The sequence below is a fragment of the Ruditapes philippinarum genome, unplaced genomic scaffold, assembly GCF_026571515.1.
Source record: "Ruditapes philippinarum isolate M1 unplaced genomic scaffold, ASM2657151v2 ctg183_1_1_1_1, whole genome shotgun sequence".
In the NCBI taxonomy this organism is placed as follows: Eukaryota; Metazoa; Mollusca; class Bivalvia; order Venerida; family Veneridae; genus Ruditapes; species Ruditapes philippinarum.
The window spans coordinates 173,021-192,224 of NW_026859131.1; the positions used below are offsets into that span (position 1 = coordinate 173,021).

General features: G+C 35.5%; 1 protein-coding gene across 1 annotated transcript in view; it reads right to left on the reverse strand.

The window, feature by feature from the left end:
* LOC132755364 (uncharacterized) overlaps nt 1-19,204 on the reverse strand; it is a 172,098-nt gene that overhangs the window by 24,858 nt on the left and 128,036 nt on the right. Inside the window, exons 9-11 of the mRNA XM_060746236.1 lie at nt 13,985-14,195; nt 10,917-11,046; nt 2,121-2,323 (exon numbers count right to left, since the gene is read on the reverse strand). Coding sequence (XP_060602219.1) covers nt 2,121-2,323; nt 10,917-11,046; nt 13,985-14,195 — 544 coding nt within the window. The remainder of the gene's footprint in view (nt 1-2,120; nt 2,324-10,916; nt 11,047-13,984; nt 14,196-19,204) is intronic.

Here is a 19,204-nt window from a genome sequence, read left to right on the forward strand (position 1 = left end):
GTAAAACGCTTGCAATTTTTATCATCTTTAATTAATGATATTTCTTCAAATTCTTTTATCCAATAAACAGTAGAGGATATACTGACAGATGAAGTGTCTAAATTGAGATTCATCCACAATCTACACAAACACTTGTTTGCTCACTGCTTCTAAAATATAAAACTCATCATAACTGAAACAAGAGGGTCATGATGACCCTTTTATCGCTTACCTGTGAGGCTCTGAAATAATACTGTTTACAATGAATGACAGGCAGGCATAATGCATAAACTTAAACTGATATCATAACATTCATATCTGCAGCTGAAATCGTGCAAATGTTAGTAAGGTTTTTCCATATATGCCTTTTTTGCCATATTTCTATTTTTGGTCTATGTGAACTATAGATTTTGATCATGAATGACACATGTTCAAAGTTGAGCTAGAAATCATCAAAACAAACTTTCTGACAATTGGTTTTAGGATATTTGGGAGAAAAATATTACCTCAAGCATATAAACATTGTTGTGTGACCTAGTTTTTGACCCAAGATGACCCATATTCAAACATGACCTAGAAACCATATTAACAACATTTCTGACTAATTTCCAGGATATTTGGACCAAATCAGTATCCTCTACAGTTTAAACAAGGTTCTCCCATATTTGGGCTGTGTGACCTAGTTTTTTACCACAGACGAATATATTTGAACTTGAGCTAGATATCATACAAACAATCTTTCTGACCAATTACCAGGATATTTGGATAAAAACAGTAGCCTCTGAAGTGTTATGGTTATTTGGGCTGTATGACCTACTTTTTCACCCAGATAACCTAAATTCGACCTTGCCCTAGAAATCATCTCAACAACCTTTTTGACCGATTTCCACGATATTTGAACCAAAACAAGTAATATTGTAAACTATAAACAAAAGCAGATATAAAATCTAAATCTTAAACTGATATCACAAAGATCATATTTGTATATCTGAAATAGTGCACATGAAAAAACTTTACTGGTTGCTATTGCTAAGGGAAAACAACAGTTCATATTTGTATCCGAAACAGTGCATGTGTAAAAACTTTAGTGGTTGCTATTGCTATGGAAAAACAAGAGTTCCAAAAGATGTGTACCTATAAGGAAAATCAATGATCCCCATGGGCAGGGTCAATTTTGACCCAAGGTCTATTATTTGATCAAATTTTGTAGACACAAATTAGATGTTTTAAGCTTAATACCTAGGCTCTAGCCCTTTAGGTATATTTACTATATTATACATATGAGAAAATCAATGACACTCCCGGGGGGTGGGGGTTGGGGTGGAGGCAATTTTGACCCAAGGATTTTTATTTGAACAAATTCGGTAGACACACCCATTAGAAGATGTTTCATGCCTAATATCTATGCTCTAGCTATTTGGATTTGTTTAAAGGAAGATTTTTGTTTTTACTATATACATATAAGGATAATCAATGACTTCCTGGAGCGGGGCCAATTTTGACCCAAGGGCTTTTATTTGAACAAACATGATAAACACCCATTAGAATATGTTTGATGCCAAATATCTAAGCTCAAGCTTTTTAGGTTTTCCAAAAGAAAATATTTTAAGTTTTTTTTAAAGAGTTCTGCATGAAATTAAATTTTTAAGGTTACCATGAAAAAAAAAATTCCCGATGAAGTAACATTTCTACAAACTGATAAAAATTCAAAAGCATTTGCAGGTAAGATAAAAATGTATTCTTTTCATTCACATCTTTATCTTGATTAAAAGACTATTATATATGATATTACAGTAATGGCTACATCTTCCTTGACATATAGTGACATTTAGTGGCTTAGTCTTGTCCACATTATCATAAACCTCTGAATTCCGGAAACCTCTGAAATCCGAACTTTTTGACAAGTCCCATGGGTGTTCGGTTTTCGGAAGTTACACTGTATAAGAGAACATTGAAATTGCCACAGAAATCATCGAAACAACCTTTCTAACCAATTTCCAGGATATTTTTATAGTAAAAATATTTTGCTACACCAAAACTTTATATCTTAAATCTGGACGCTGACGCCAGAGTGAATAGGACAGCTCTTCATATACTTTGTATAATCAAGTCAAAAATAGTTATTTGTATAATAGACCTACTTGTGGCAATTCCACCTGTGACTGTCTTCCAGCATGCAAAAGACATAATGTTTTATACATGTCCTCCACACTTGTTGTATCCATGGCAATATCAAAATGACTGTACCATATACGTAAAACATGATGAGGAAATGTATGACCTCTGATCAAATGTAGTTGCCATGGAGATAAACTACTAACATCTCCAGGGTCTAGGATGAAATCTGAAATAGAAAACAATGGACTCTCTAGAGCTTTCTACAGGAAGGGAAGTAATACAGTCAAACGCATATTCAGTGACAATACAAGGGAAACAACAAGAAGGGTAACATTGTCTCAAAATACACCTCTCACAAAAGCTTTCGACAGAGATGTGGGCATTATAGATACAGTCAAAACTGCCATAGTGACCCACTGTATTCAGCGACTTCCTGTCTTATGTGACCCTATTTGGGTCCGCCCAACGATTTTGGCTATAAAGTTGCACTGTATTAAAAGACTCACCGTGTTACGTGACTAGTGACCGTGATTTGAACAGTACAGAACGGGCTAATTACTGTTTTTAGCTACTATGTTATGAAAGATAACTCTGTTCCTACTTCCTGTTTTGTTGAAAAAAATGTCGGAAAGAAAGAAAATATGTATTGTTTTAGATCTTCAACAGAAATATGAAGCCTTACAAAAATTGGATAAAGGAATACCGGCGTATAAAGTGGCAGAAGAACTTTGTGTTGGAAAAACACAAATCCAAAACCTTTGTAAACGTAAATTGGAAGTAATTTCAACTTTGAAAATAATGTTTTATTGAATTCTAAACGTCGGAGACATGCATCATGAATTTTAAATATCAATAACATTGTACATGTATAAATTTTTAACACGGTAAAGAAACAATATAATTCTGACATTTTAATAATTTTATTAAATATATAAACATTAATTTTTAATTATCAATTTTACAATCAAATATTCAATAGCATTTTACATGTGTAAAATTTTAACACTTGTACACACTTTTACTGCTCTTATCATAAATAAATGTTTTAACACTAAATGTATATGCTGTATTAGTATTATTTAACTTTTTAATAGTGTTTGGATGTTTTACTGTAAACCTGTATTAAGTGACTCCCTGTCTTATGTGACCTTCTTAAGAAAGTCCCCTGTAGGGTCACATAAGACATTTTGACAGTATGCATATAGGAGATATGCACTGGGCAATTTCTTGAAAATATCTGGATATTTTATCATCTCTAGTGATATGAACCTAAACTTGATATGACCTTGCAGATATGAACCTAAACTAGAAGGATTTTTGTCACAAAGCATATGTGTCCCAAAACTATGTATGGTGACTCATGTAAAGTTTCATTGAAATCCCACCAGTAGTTTGACCTGTGAAGGCTGGACAAGATTTTCTTATTTTTAGCACTGGCTGCCATTTTGTGAAGGGAAGCCGAACGTGCCGGTGATGTGCACAACTAGGCATTGGTACTGATCACTCCTGTAAAGTTTGGTTGAAATCTCTTTGACCTGTGAATGCCGAACAAGATTTTTATATTTTAAGCTCTGGCGGCCATTTTGTGCAGCCAAGCAGAACGTGCCGGTATTGTGCACAACTAAGGACGGTACTGATCACTTCTGTAAAGTTTGGTTCAAATCCCACCAAGAGTTTGACCTGTGAAGGCTGACAAGATTTTTCTATTTTTAGGTCTGGTGGCCATTTTGTGCAGGGAAACCAAATGTGCCGGTGATGTGCTTAACTAGGGATTGTATTGATCACTCCTGTACAGTTTGGTTGAAATCTCTTTGACCCGTGAAGGCTGGACAAGATTTTTCTATTTTCAGTTCTGGCGGCATTTTGTGCAGCCAAGCAGAACGTGCATGTGATGTGCACAACTAGGGATGGTACTGAATACTCCTGTAAAGGTTGGTTACAATCCCACCAGTAGTTTGACCTGTCAAAGCCAAACAAGATTTTTCTATTTTTAGTTCTGGCAGCCATTTTGTACAGCCAAGCAGAACATGCCGGTATTGTGCACAACAAGCAAATTCGTTAAATTTATATCCCCCGCCAAGTACAGGTTATTACTAACACAACAACTGAAGACATAAGGCTTTATTTATATATTTATCATGGCATAAACAGTAATATTCTTTGAACTTGATAAATATTCAGGGCAATAACAGAGCCATAACTCTGTGTTAAATAGTAATATCTGGAAATGCCAATGAGATGTATGCATACTGCATAACTAATCAAGGGCCATAAATCTGAGTTATATGTGTCTGACTATATGCACATCTCCTCTTCATATCCCATAAAGTTTCATTGAATTCCAGCCAGTAGTTACAGAGAAGTAGCACGGAAACGATTATTGCTCTGGTTGTAAACTGCATAATTTATCAAGGGCCATAACTCAAAGTTAAAATGTTTGACCCGAACAAGGTGACGATATGCGCATCTCCTCTTGGTATTGAAGGTTCCCATAAAGTTTCACTGAATTCCAGCCAGTAGTTGCAGAGAAGTAGCGCAGAAACAAATATTTTTCTATATGCATACTGCATAACTAATCAAGGGCCATAACTCTGAGTTAAAATGTCTGACCCCAACAAGGCAATGATATACGCATCTTCTCTTGGTACTGAAGGTTCCCATAAAGTTTTGTTGAATTCCAACCAGTAGTTGCAGAGAAGTAGCGCGGAAACGATTTTAGCTCTATATGCATACTGCATAACTAATCAAGAGCCATAACTCTGAGTTAAAGTGTCTGACCCAAACAAGGTAATGATATGCGCATCTCCTCTTGGTATTGAAGGTTCCCATAAAGTTTTGTTGAATTCCAGCCAGTAGTTGCAGAGTAGTAGGGCGGAAATGATTTTTGCTCTATTATAATAATAATGCATACTGCATAACTAATCAAGGGCCATAACTCTGAGTTAAAGTGTCTGACCCTAACAAGGCGAGGATATGCGCATCTCCTCTTGGTATTAAAGGTTCCCATAAAGTTTTGTTGAATTCAAGCAGAGAAGTAGCGCAGAAACGATTATTGCTCTGGTTGTATACTGCATAAGTTATCAAAGGGCCATAACTCAAAGTTAAAATGTCTGACCCGAACAAGGGGACAATATGCGCATCTCCTCTTGGTATTGAAGGTTCCAACAAAGTTTCACTGAATTCCAGCCAGTAGTTGCAGAGAAGTAGCGCGGAAACGATTTTTCCTCTATATGAACGATATTTACTCTATATGCATACTGCATAACTAATCAAGGGCCATAACTCTGAGTTAAAGTGTCTGACCCTAACAAGGCGAGGATATGCGCATCTCCTCTTGGTATTAAAGGTTCCCATAAAGTTTTGTTGAATTCCAGCCAGTAGTGGCAGAGAACTACTCCAGAAACGAAATTCGGACGGACGGATGGACGGACGGACAACGCCAAAACTATATCCCCCTCCCGATTCCATCGGCGGGGGATAACTAGGGACAGTACTGATCACTCCTGTTAAGTTTGGTTGAAACCCCAGCAAGAGTTTGACCTGTGAAGGGTGGACAAGATTTTTCTATTTTTAGCTCTGGTGGCCATTTTGTGCAGGGAAGCCAAACTTGCCGGTGATGTGCACAACTAGGGATGGCATTGATCACTCCTGTATAGATTGGTTGAAATCCCTGTGAAGGCCAGACAAGATTTTTCTATTTTTAGTTCTGGCGGCATTTTGTGCAGCCAAGCAGAATGTGCCAGTATTGTGCACAACTAGGGATGGTACTGATCACTCTTGTAAAATTTTGTTGAAATCCCACCAGTAGTTTGACCTATGAAGGCCAGACAAGCTAAATGTGGACGGACAGACAGTCAGATGACGAAGGGTAAAACAATATGTCTCAAAAAAATTTTGGGTGACATAATTACATGAATTGTGTCACACTTGTAGTCATGATAGTTATCATTTCTGTTACAATCCATCAAATAATGATGACTAAATGGTCTCCGTACACAAACTTTGACCTCTCCATGTGACCGTGACTTTGGTAGTAAGAACCTGGATGTGCTCAATATGTCTCAAAATTGTGAACATTTGTGTCAAGTTACATTAAAATCCCCCAATAATGTAGAAGTTATATGTAATGCATATCTCATGCTCCAGACAAATATTGGACACCTCAATGCATGACAAAGTTACAGTTTTGACACGATTGTTGTGTAAGTGGCGACACACGGACAGACTGATGGACATGAGCCTTAGCTGCGACATGTCGTCTTAATGTGGTTGACATTTGTGCTAAGTTTTTTAAAATTCTTTGATGCATGACAAAGTAACAGTCCAGACACAAATGTATACTTATGTATCCATAAAATCTAATTGTGATATAAAGTGAAACTTCAAAATGTATGACCTTGACCTTTGAGGTAGTGAAGTGATTCTTGTTTGTGACACATCATCTTGATGCGGTTGACATTTATGCCAAGTTATTTTAAAATCCTTCAATGCATGACAAAGTTACAGTCCAGACACGAATGTGTGTACCTCTATTAACCCTAATTGTGATAATGTAAAACTTCAAAATGTTAGTGCAGGGATTTTTTCCCTTAAATTGTGAATGGGTTAGGTAACGTAACAATTGTGAAAAAAAAAATCCTAATTGTGAATTTTTTTTTGAATTGAAAAGTTACCAAAATGACCCTTTTTCAGATATTTCACAAAGAATTTACCACTCTTTGAGGCATTTTTCATCTGTTACACTATAACTGGATGTTTTACTCATATTTATATCAGATATGTTTGCAATGTACAACTTGATCAGAATATGTTCTAAAAATTTGACCAGTTCACTGAAAAATGTCTTTCTATGGAAAGCCATGGCTGTCTGATATTGTTCTTTTTCAATTTATGTAACCATATGGATAATATATAAGTTCACTTTGACTATATATGAATTGAAAACACTTTCTTATTTAACCGGAATCCATTATATTAATCCACAGTAACAATATATGAAACCATACTGTCAGTGTATGAAACCGAGTTAGCAATATATAAGTTGATTTTCTCAATATATGATTCCAATTCTTCAATATATGTTACCAAAGTAGCCATGTATGGAACCAGATGTCCTGATATGAAACCGAATTATCAATATGTTAATTCATTTTTACAAAATATGAAACCATTTTATTAATGTATGGAACCAAAGAAGCAGTATATAAGTTGATGTTACATTCTATGATAGCAATTTTCATTATATGGAACCAAAATAGCCTATTTTCATGTCAACAAGTCAAAGGCCGAGGTCACTGGGTTCTGTTATTTCAATGCATACACTTTTTCATGAAATCAATTATTATTTGACTGATTATTTTTAAACTTTGTGAGTAGATTAACCTTGATGTGTCCTACTGACCATGCCCATTTTTGATCAAAGGTAAAGGTCGAGATGAACTTATTTTTTAAATATGTTTTTGTTAATGGTCAGTACGAGTCAATAGCTTAAATTATGACATACAACTCCTACATATATAACGATAAGTTTTGCCTGTCCAGCCCATTTTAAGTGAATGTGACGTTAAATTCAAATATTTCCTTATTTAGAAAATGTGCAGTATGCAATCAGTGAAGCACGCTGGTCTTTTGACAGTTCAATATGGAAAGCCATGGCTGTCTGATATTGTTCTTTTTCAATTTATGTAACCATTTGGATAATACATGTATATAAGTTCACTTTGACTATATATGAAATGAAAACACCTTCTTATTTAACCGGAATCCATTATATTAATCTACAGTTACAATATATGAAACCATACTGTCAGTGTATAAAACCGAGTTAGCAATATATAAATTGATTTTCTCAATATATGATTCCAATTCTTCAATATATGGTACCAAAGTAGCCATGTATGGAACCAGATGCCCTTATGTGAAACCGAATTATCAATATATTAATTCATTTTTCAATATATGAAACCAATGTATCAATATATGAAACCAATGTATCAATATATGAAACCAATAGAGGTACAAGTTTGCAGACGGCAACGGCAATGCCGCCAGGACTATAAGAATACCTCTACTTTTTTTTCAAAAAATGTCGAGCTAAAAACCATCAAAACAAACTTGTAGACCAATTTCCATGATATTTATATAACAACAAAAGCCACTAGAGAGTTCATAAGATTTTTCCATTTTTAGCTCCTGTGACCTAGTTTTACATCAGAGTAGACCCATGTTCGAACTCCTCCAAGCAATTAATTAGATAAGTATCCTGACCAAGTTTGATGACAATTGAGTCAAAAATGTTACCGTTAGAGTATTAACAAGGTTTTTCCATATTTGGGCAGTGTGATCTAGTTTTTGACCCCAGGTGACCAATATTCAAATTTGACATAGAAATCATCAAAATAAATTTTCAGACCAATTTCCAGGATATTTGGATCAAAACAGTTGCCACTAGAGTGTTAAAAAGATTTTTCTATTTTTGCTCCTGTGACCGAGTTTTTGACCAGAGAAGACCCATATTGGAACTTTAGTTCGGATTAGACAGGTTCCATTGTCTAATCATGTTCGTAATAATAATCTATGCCCCAAGGGTAGGAAAAATTTTGACCACAGGGCTATAATTTGAACAAACTTGGTAGCGGTCAACTAACAATATTCATGCTAAATATCTTACCTCTAACTTTTATCATTTCAGCGAAGGATTTTTTAAGTTTTTACTATATGTACATAATGAAAAATCAATGACGCTAGGGTGGAGCCAATTTTGACATATGAGGCAATTTTTTAACACAAGTGGCAAAATTTGAACAAAATTGATCGACAATAGGTCCACTAGACGATGTTTCATGCTAAATATCTTAGCTCTAGCCTTTGTCATTTCAGAGAAGATTTTCTAAAAAGTTTTTACTATATACATATAAGGAAAACCTATGGATAAAACTTTCGTAGAGGACCGATAAATGATATTATATACCAAATATCAAAGCTCTGGGCCTTGTACTTTCAGACAAGAATTTTTTTTAATTTGCAATTTTGAAACTTCATTTCTGGCCCCGTTACCAACTTAGTCAGCAGACTGAAACTATTTGAACAACTTTAAAAGGGGACCGCCATTACTGTTAAGATTGGTTATTAAGCAGTCATTGGTTTTGGCCGAGATGTTGGCTTGAATTCCAAACATAAGTTTTTTAGTTATGCACCGGACAAGGAGAAGGAACAAAGGGCAATAACTCTGCAAATACTAAAGATGAAGTTATGGTTATTGTACACTGCATTTCCTTCATTGCGCTTGACCATTGTATGAAGTTGTATTGAATTATCATCACCAGTTTTTAAGATATGCATCGGACAAGCAAAAGTAACAAAGGGCAATAACTATGTAGAGTTATGAATCTTGTGCATTGCACGTCATCTCACTGCGCTTGACCATTGTATGAAGTTGCATTGAATTCCAAACATTTATTTTCAAGTTATGCACTGGACAATAAAAAGTAATAAAGGGCAATAACTCTAAAATGAGTCAAGAAAGAGTAAGGGTTCCTGTGCACTGCGCTTCCTCTTTATTATACATGACCATTGTACGAACTTGTATTGAATTCAAACCAGTAGCTTTCATGTTATGCTCTGCGACAAGGAAAAGTTGCAAAGAGCAATCACTATATAATTACTCTGGAAAGAGTTATGGTTCTTGTGCACTGCACTCCTCTTATTGCGCTTGACCATTGTATGAAGTTGCATTGAATTCCAAGCATTAGTTTTCAAGTTATGCTCCGGACAAGGAAAAGTACCATAGGACAATGACTGTTATTAGTCAAAATGGAGTTATGGTTCTTGTGCACTTCCTCTTATTGTGCTTGACCATTGTATGAAGTTGTTTTGAATTCCAGCCAGTACTTTTCAAATTATGCTTCTGACAAGGAAAACTATCAAAGGGCAATAACTCTGTAGTCAAAATAGAGTTATGGTATTTGTACACTGCACTTCCTCTAATTGTGCTTGACCATTGTATGAAGTTGTATTGAATTCCAACCATTAGTCTTCAAGTTATGTTCTGGACAAGGAAAATGCAACAGACCGCTTGTCCGACTGACCACCAGGTGACTCCTACATGTATATACCCCGCCTAAACTTTGTTTTGGGGGTATAATAAAGGTCTTTGAATCAATGGCAGTGATGATCCTATGAAGTTTAAAGGCTATGACTGTAATTGGTTGGCAAGTTATTGGCAAGTTAATAATTTTCACTTTCAAGCTCACTGTGACCTTGATCCTCAATCATCATCACCCAAAAGCGATATGGGTCTTTTACTCATATGAAGTTTGAAGGCTGTGGATCATATGGCTCTCTAGTTCTTGAGCAGAAATGCCTTTCCAAATCAAGGCCACTATGACCTTGACAAAAACACACCAGCACTAGTCTTCAACTCAAGAGGATGATCATTCTATGAAGTTTGAAGGCCAACCTGGACATTCCAGCACTGGAGCCCTAAAACAATAGAAGCCTTCTTTCCAATGAGGTGATCTTCCTTTTAAATTTTGAAGGCTGTATGTCAAAAGGTCCTCTAGATATTGGTTGGAAATATTTTTCACATTTAAGGTCACTGTGACTTTGACCTTCATGCATGGGACCCAAAAACATCAGAATGGGAATGATCATCCTATGAAGTTTGAAGGCTATGGGTCAAAAGTTTCTCTAGTTATTGGGCTGAAACAAAATGGTCTAGCCATAACACCTACTGACTGACATTTGCAAAAACAATATACCCCTGTTCCTTTGAAAGGATTAATAAAAGCATATTTGATAAAGGATATGAAAATGTCTACCTGGTAACTGTATTTTATTGGAAGCCTGTTGGTCCCATTTGGTTAGCATGTCCTGGTTGACTGGGTGTATGCCAAGTCTATCTAACTCACAACTCAACATTTCATGCATACTGCTTGTAGCCAGGTATACCTATGATATAATCAACATATTTTTTGCAATGTTATTACTGTCATTATTACATACTCAGAACTATGTGCAAGATTTTATAATGTAAAGTACAAACATTTTTGGGACAATGCAAATCAATACAGTGCATAGATAATTTTCAAGATTATTTTGTGCACTATGCATTTTTTCGTGCTTTAAGTTAACATTCCATATATCTATTCTTTTTTAGTTTTTTAGGTTTCTTATGTATAACAAGATTTTTCTATTTTTAGCTCCTGTGACCTAAGATTTTAACAAGAGACAACCCATATTCAAACTTGACCTAGAAATCATCAAAACAATTTTCCTGGCCAATTTCCAGAATATTTTGATCAAAACTCGTGTTAACAAGATGTTTATATTTTTAGCTCCTGTGACATAGTTTTTGACTAGAGATGGCCCATATTCGAACTTGACCTAGAAATCATCAAAAGAAACCTTCGTCATTAATTTCAAGAATATTTGGTTCAAAACTACAGCCACTGGAGTGTTAACAAGATTTTTCTATTTTTAGTTCCTGTGACCTAGTTTTTGACCAGAAATGACCCATATTCTAACCTGACCTAGAAATCATCAAAACAACCTGTATATAGGCCCCCGGGGCAGGGCCAATTTTAACCCAGGGGCTTTTATTTGAACAAACTTGGTAGACACCCATTTGAAGATGTTTAATGATAAATATCTAAGCTCTAGCTGTAAGAAGATTTTTAAGTTTTTACTATATACAAATAAGGAAAATCAATGACCCCCCCGGCTCTAGCTCTTTCAATTTTCTAAAAGAAGATATTTTAACGTTTTTTTTTCAGTTGCCATGGCAACCAAAGTTCTGCTTTGAAATTGGCTTAGCGGTTTATGAGGAGATGTTGTTTAAAGTAAAAGATTACGGATGGACGCCGGACGAAAAGCGATCACAAAAGCTCACCATGTCACTTTGTGACAGGTGAGCTAAAAATGCATAATGTATTACACATTCCAATGTAAGTTGTTTCCTTTCACAACAAAAAGATTTTTTCCAAGGGCAGAGCCAATTTTGACCCCAAGGGCAATAATTTGAACAATCTTGGTAGAGGTCCACTACACAATGTTTCATGACAAATATCTAACCCTTAGCCTTTGTCAATTCCGAGAAGAATTTTTTTAAAAGTTTTTATTATATACACATAAGGAAAACCTATGACCCCCTGGGCTGGGTCAATTTTGATACTAGGGGCAAAATATGAAGAACTTTTGTAGAGGACCTATAGATGATATCATATACCAAACATCAAAGCTCTAAGCCTTGTACCTTCAGACAAGTCAAATTTTAATTTTTTACTATATGTACATAGTGAAAATCAATGACTCCCAGAGTGGGGCCAATTTTAACCCCAGGGCTATAATTTGAACAATCTTGATAGAGGTCTACTGACAATGCCTTATGCAAAATATCTAAGCTCTATGCTGTGTGGGTCTTTACAAGAAGATTTTTTAAATTTATTCTTATCATTCCTTTTGGTTGCCATTGCAACCAGATTTCTGCATGGAATCAAATTCTTTGAAAAAATTGGAAAGCTCTTCACACAAGGAACAATCCTGCCGAGTTTGGTTGAAATTGGACTAGTGGTTTTTCACAAGAAGATTTGTTAAGTTCACTATATAATGTATATAACGCACGCAAGCACACACACACACACACATGAATTGCTATATGCCATCACAGATGCTGTGGTGGCATAAAATACAACATGCCACATATCTAAACTTCAGGTATTGCAGATTCTGAGGAAAAAGCCTTTTAAAATGTTTATTTTTACTATACAATCCTATATAAACTAAATGACCTAAAATTTTGACCCCTGGGGCATAATTTATATAAATTTTGCAGAGATCAGCTTGGAAAAGCTACATGCCAAATATCTTTAGTTACACAAGACTTAAATGTCTTTCCCTTAATAAGCCTATGTAAACAAAATGACCACTAAGAAGGGTTCATTTCCGACCCCAAGGACATGCTTTATATAACTTTTATAGAGGACTTCAATGTGATGTTACTTGCGAAACATCTAAAGCTCTGGAAAAAGTTATTTTCTAACAATCAAAGCAATTGTTACGTAAATATGTTTCATGTCAAAAATTCTGAAAAAGTGTCAATAAGCATTTATAACTACTTCATTTCAACATGCAAGATACAGTTTCACTATAATTTTGTGAATAATGAAAAAGCAATGAAAAAATTATCACTGTGTCCATAAAACACTTATTGCAAACTTATTTGTTGTAACAGCATATTTACATACTCAAGCATCCTTGATAATACAAGTATTCCTTGAGTCACTGTAACATTGACTTAATGACCTCAAATCTATAAAGGTATTTTGGACACAGAAAAGTATATCTTGTGTAGTTTCATAAACTTTATTTAATTACTTTCCAAAATATTGAACAAGAAGTTACAATCAGGTTCTTATTGAAACAAGGAATTAACCTAAAGTCTCTGTGACCTTTTCCTTGCACCTAATGATCTCAAAATTAGTAGGGGTCATGTTTTAGACATGTTCAATCACTACACCAAATCTTAGGATTGTAGGCTAAAGCATTCTCTAGATATTTGTTTGACAACCATTTAGTAATCAAGGCCACAATAACCTTCACCTTTTACCTACTGATCTGAAAATCAATAGTCATAGTCAACCTTCATACTGTTGACAAGTGTTATATATCGGTCAGACAAGATTTTTGTAGTCAAGACCATTATGACCTTGACCTACTAAACTTTTATCTAAAGGTCATGGGCAATGTGACTATCAAATAACATAAACCACAACTTTCTCAGGTTAATTTTTGGACAAGCCAGACATCTGTTCTTATGGACAAACCCCATCACATTATGCTCTATCACTTTTGAAGTGAAGACATAATACCTTATATTTCATATGTGTACCTGTAAATCTTTTTTCTCTCTCAAAAACTTATATGTATCCTTCCACTCATGCTGTAAGATTTGCTGATGGACCACTTTTTGTGTGTACATTAACCCTTGTTGTTTGTCATTTCCAATCATGGAGATATGAGCAGCTGTACGCAAACTAGACTGGTCATATCGTCTTGCCAACAACTTGGCAGCATCCTGAACCTGCTTCATAGCCAAGTGACTAAAATACATAAAAAATGCTAAAAATAATGACCAACAAAAAATTGCATTTTAATTTTAAACATACAGTAAGAACTTCCCATTGGAAAAAGACAAATGCCCTGGACTGGGCGGAGTAAAGGAACTATAGCCTTTGACTTAAAATGAATGCAAGGTTACAACAGACAATAAAACAATCCTGTACTGGTGTAATGTTGTCTGATTCCCTACCTCTACCCATATTGACAATTTTTTTGGGAGCAGCTAAGAATTTTTATTATTCATGCTGCAATATGTACTTGTCCTGTAGCTCAGATTTTACCATCAGTGTAATTTTGCATTTATTTTCATATACTGTTATATAATTATAATAAACAATGACCATCCAAGGCAGGACTAATTCTATACCCTAGGGCTATAATTTGAACAATCTTGGTAGAGTCTACTAAAAGATGTTACATGCCAAATATCTAACATTTAGCCTTTGTCACTTTATAGAAAAAAATTCTTTAAGTTTTTACTATATTATATATATAGGAAACAAGAACGTGTTTGTTAAACACAAATGCCCCCGGCTCAGATTCTTGTCAGTAGCAATATTTCAAACAAGAGGGCCATGATGGCCCTGAGGTCGCTCACCTGTATATAGGCCCCCCACCCCCGGGCCAATTTTTACCCAAGGGCTTTTATTTGTTTATTTGAACAGACTTGGTAGACACCCATAAAAAGATGTTTCATGCTAAACATCTAAGTTCTAGCTCATTGGCTTTTTTAAAAGAAGATTTTTAAAGTTTTTACTATACACATATAGTTAAAAACAATGTCACCCCTGGGGCAGGGCCAGTTTTGACCCCCGGGCGTTTATTTTTACAAACTTTGTAGATATTTACTTAAAGATGTTTCAAACTCTAGCTAGTTGGGTTTTTCCAAAGAAGATTTTTAAGTTTTTGCTATACACATATAAGGAAAATCAATGACCCCCCCCCCCCCCCCCAGTTTTGACCCCAGGGCTTGTATTTGAACATACTTGGTAGACACCCATTAGAACATGTTTCATGCTAAATATCTTAGCTCTAGCTCTTTGAGTTCTTTAAAAGAAGATTTTTTAAGTTTTTACTATATGCATATAGGGAAAATCAATGACCCCCTGGGGCGGGGCCAATTTTGACCCCAGAGCTTTTATTTGAACAAACTTGGTAGACACTCATTAGAAGATGTTTCATGCTAAATATCTTAGCTCTAGCTCTTTGGGTTCTTTAAAAGAAGATTTTTTAAGTTTTTACCATATGCATATAGGGAAAATCTATGACCCCCTGGGGCAGGGTCAATTTTGACCCCAGGGCTTTTATTTGAACAAACTTGGTAGACATTCACTAGAAGATGTTTCATGCCAAATATCTAAGCTCTAGCTCTTATGGTTCTTTAAAAGAAGATTTTTTAAGTTTTTACCATATGCATATAGGGAAAATCAATGACCCCCGGGGCGGGGCCAATTTTGACCCCAGGGCTTTAATTTGAACAAACTTGGTAGACACTCACTAGAAGATGTTTCATGCTTAATATCTTAGCTCTAGCTCTTTGGGTTCTTTAAAAGAAGATTTTTTAAGTTTTTACTATATGCATATAGGGAAAATCAATGACCCCCTGGGGCGGGGTCAATTTTGACCTTAGGGCTTTAATTTGCACAAACTTGGTAGACACTCACTAGAAGATGTTTCATGCTTAATATCTTAGCTCTAGCTCTTTGGGTTCTTTAAAAGAAGTTTTTTTAAGTTTTTACCATATGCATATTGGGAAAATCAATGACCCCCTGGGTCGGGGCCAATTTTGACCCTAGGGCTTTTATTTGAACAAACTTGGTAGACATTCACTAGAAAATGTTTCATGCCAAATATCTAAGCTCTAGCTCTTACGGTTCTTTAAAAGAAGATTTTAAGTTTTTACTATATGCATATAGGGAAAATCAATGACCCCCAGGGGCGGGGCCAATTTTGACCCCAGGGCTTTTATTTGAACAAACTTGGTAGACACTCTCACTAGAAGATTTTCATGCCAAATATCTAAGCTCTAGCTCTTATGGTTTTTTAAAAGAAGATATTTAAAGTTTTTTCTTTTGGTTGCCATGGCAACCAGAGTTCTGCATGGAATTAAATTCTTTGAACAATTTTTAAAGGTGACCACCAAAGGAACATTCCTGTGAAGTTTGGATGAAATTGGCCTAGTGGTTTATGAGGAGATGTCATTTAAAGCAAAAGTTTACGGACGGACGCCGGACGAAAAGCGATCACAAAAGCTCACCCTGTCACTTTGTGACAGGTGAGCTAAAAATGTTTAACCATTCACTTAGTTATGGACAGAAAAATTGCCAAAAAATTGTAAACACAAGTTATATAGCTTGACAAAGTCATGGCATTTTGTAATTGTGAAAAATATAAGTTGCCAAGTCATTGCTCTGACTTGTGAAGCTGAAAAATATTCAACTTCATGCAAGTTATCTTTCTACCAAATATGAAATACATCTGTCATTATATAAAGGCTGTATGGGCAAAAGTGTAAAAATCTATTTTGAGCACTGGTGACCTTGACCAAACTGACCCCTAACTCTTTCCAAAAGAAAAATACCATGTAAGTTATCTTCCTACCAAATATGAAATACAATGTACATCTGTCAATAAATAAAGGCTGTATGGGCAAAAGTGTAAAAATCTATTTTTAGCACTGGTGACCTTGACCCAACTGACCCCTTACTCAATCCAAAGGAAGAATACTATGCAAGTTTTCTTCCTACCAAATATGAAATACATCTGTCAATAAATAAAAGCTGTATGGGCAAAAGTGTAAAAATCTATTTTTAGCACAAGTGACCTTGACCCACTGATCCCTACCCCAATCAAAAGGATGAATACCATGCTAGTTATCTTCCTACCAAATATAAACTAAAACTATCACTAAATGTGATTAATACCCCCACAAGACTGCTTAGGAAATGAGGATGTTACTAGTAACAGAATACCTTGTAAAAGAATTGAAATATAGAGTTATGGTTGTGGGCAATTAAAGATAGTTGTGGTTCTTTTATGTTGCATTTCCTTTCAATATGGTTGGCCATTGATGAAGTTTAATTGAATTACTCTGTAATAAGTCCAGAAAGACAAAGAAAAGGAACAAAGGGCAATAACTCTATAAATACTGAAAATAGAGTTATGGTTCTTGTGCACTGCACTTCCTCTTATTGCAGGAAATGATGGAGTAATACCCAATTCACTTTTAAAGCTTATCTGTTGCTCTGTTATTGTGCTTGACCATTGTATGAAGTTGTTTTGAATTCCAACCAGTACGTATTAAGTTATGCTCCTGACAAGGAAAAGTATCAAAGGGCAGTAACTCTGTATTTTGTCAATAAGGAGTTATGGCTCTTGTGCACTGCACTTCCTTTTAATGTCCTTGACAACTGTATGAAGTTGTATTGAATTCCAAACAGTAGTTTTCAAGTTATGCTCTGGACAAGGAAAAGTAACAAAGGGCAATAACTCTGTAATTAGTCAAGATGGAGTTATGGTTCTTGTGCACTGCACTTTCTCTCAATGTGCTTGACCATTATATGAAGTTATATTGAATTCCAACAATTAGTCTTCAAGTTATGGTCCGGACAATAAAGGCAATGGAAAAGTAACAAAGGGCAATAACTCTGTAATTACTTTAGATAGAGTTATGGTTCTTGTGCACTGCACTTCCCCTTATTGTGTTTGACAATTGTATGAAGTTGTTTTGAATTCCAACCAGTAGTTTTCAAGTTCTGCCCCTGACAAGGAAAAGTAACAAAGGGCAATAACTCTGTAATTAGTCAAGATAGAGTTATGGTTCTTATGCACTGCACTTCTTCTCAATGTGCTTGACCATTGTATGTAGTTATATTGAATTCAAACTATTAGTCTTCAAGTTATGGTCCGGACAAAAAAAAAAGCAATGGAAAAGCAACAAAGGGCAATAACTCTGTAATTACTTTAGATAGAGTTATGGTTATTGTGCACTGCACTTCCCCTTATTTTGTTTGACAATTGTATGAAGTTGTTTTGAATTCCAACCACTAGTTTTCAAGTTATGCCCCGGACATGGAAAAGTAACAAAGGGCAATAACTCTGTAATTAGTCAAGATAGAGTTATGGTTCTTGTGCACTGCACTTCCTCTCAATGTGCTTGACCATTGTATGTAGTTATATTGAATTCCAACCATTAGTCTTCAAGTTATGCTCCGGACAAGGAAAATGCAACGGACATCTGGACCGACCCGACCGTGTGACTCCTATATACCCCCCAAACTTCGTTTTTGGGGGTATAAATATATCTGTCACTTAATAAAGGCTGTATGAGCAAATGTGTAAAAATCTATTTTTAGCACTGGTGACCTTGACTTAAATGACCACTAACTCCATCAAAGTTTATGTTTCTTTCAATTATAAATAACATCTGTCTATAAAATAAGGTCAATACACCTGTAAAAATGTAAAAAATCTATTTTTAACATTGGTGACCTTGACATTGGTAACATTGACCTTGACCCAAATGACCCCTTACTACCCAAAGAAGGAGGACCTCCCTTGGCATGTTTGTATTAATCTAAGACATCAACTAAACAAGAGCCGGTTGAACCAGGTGATGCTCCCCGAATAGGTTTTGGACACAGAGTTATGTCACAGACAAAGTTCAAAGTGTAAAAACAACCCAAATATTGTGCACGACACATTGTCTCAATCTGGTGATCATTTTTGTGAAATAGTTGTAAAATCCGATTTAAAATAACGAAGTTATGCGCCGGACATGATTTTGCTGCAAGGTCATGCTGTGACCTTGACCTTCAAGGTAGCGACCCAAATGTTGCATGCAACACGTCGATTCAATATGGTGATCATCTCTGTGAAATAGTTGTTAAATTCGACTTCTAGTAACGAAGTTATGGGCCAGACATGATTTTGCTGCAAGGTCATGACGTGACCTTGACCTTCAAGGTAGCGACCCAAATGTTGCGCGGGA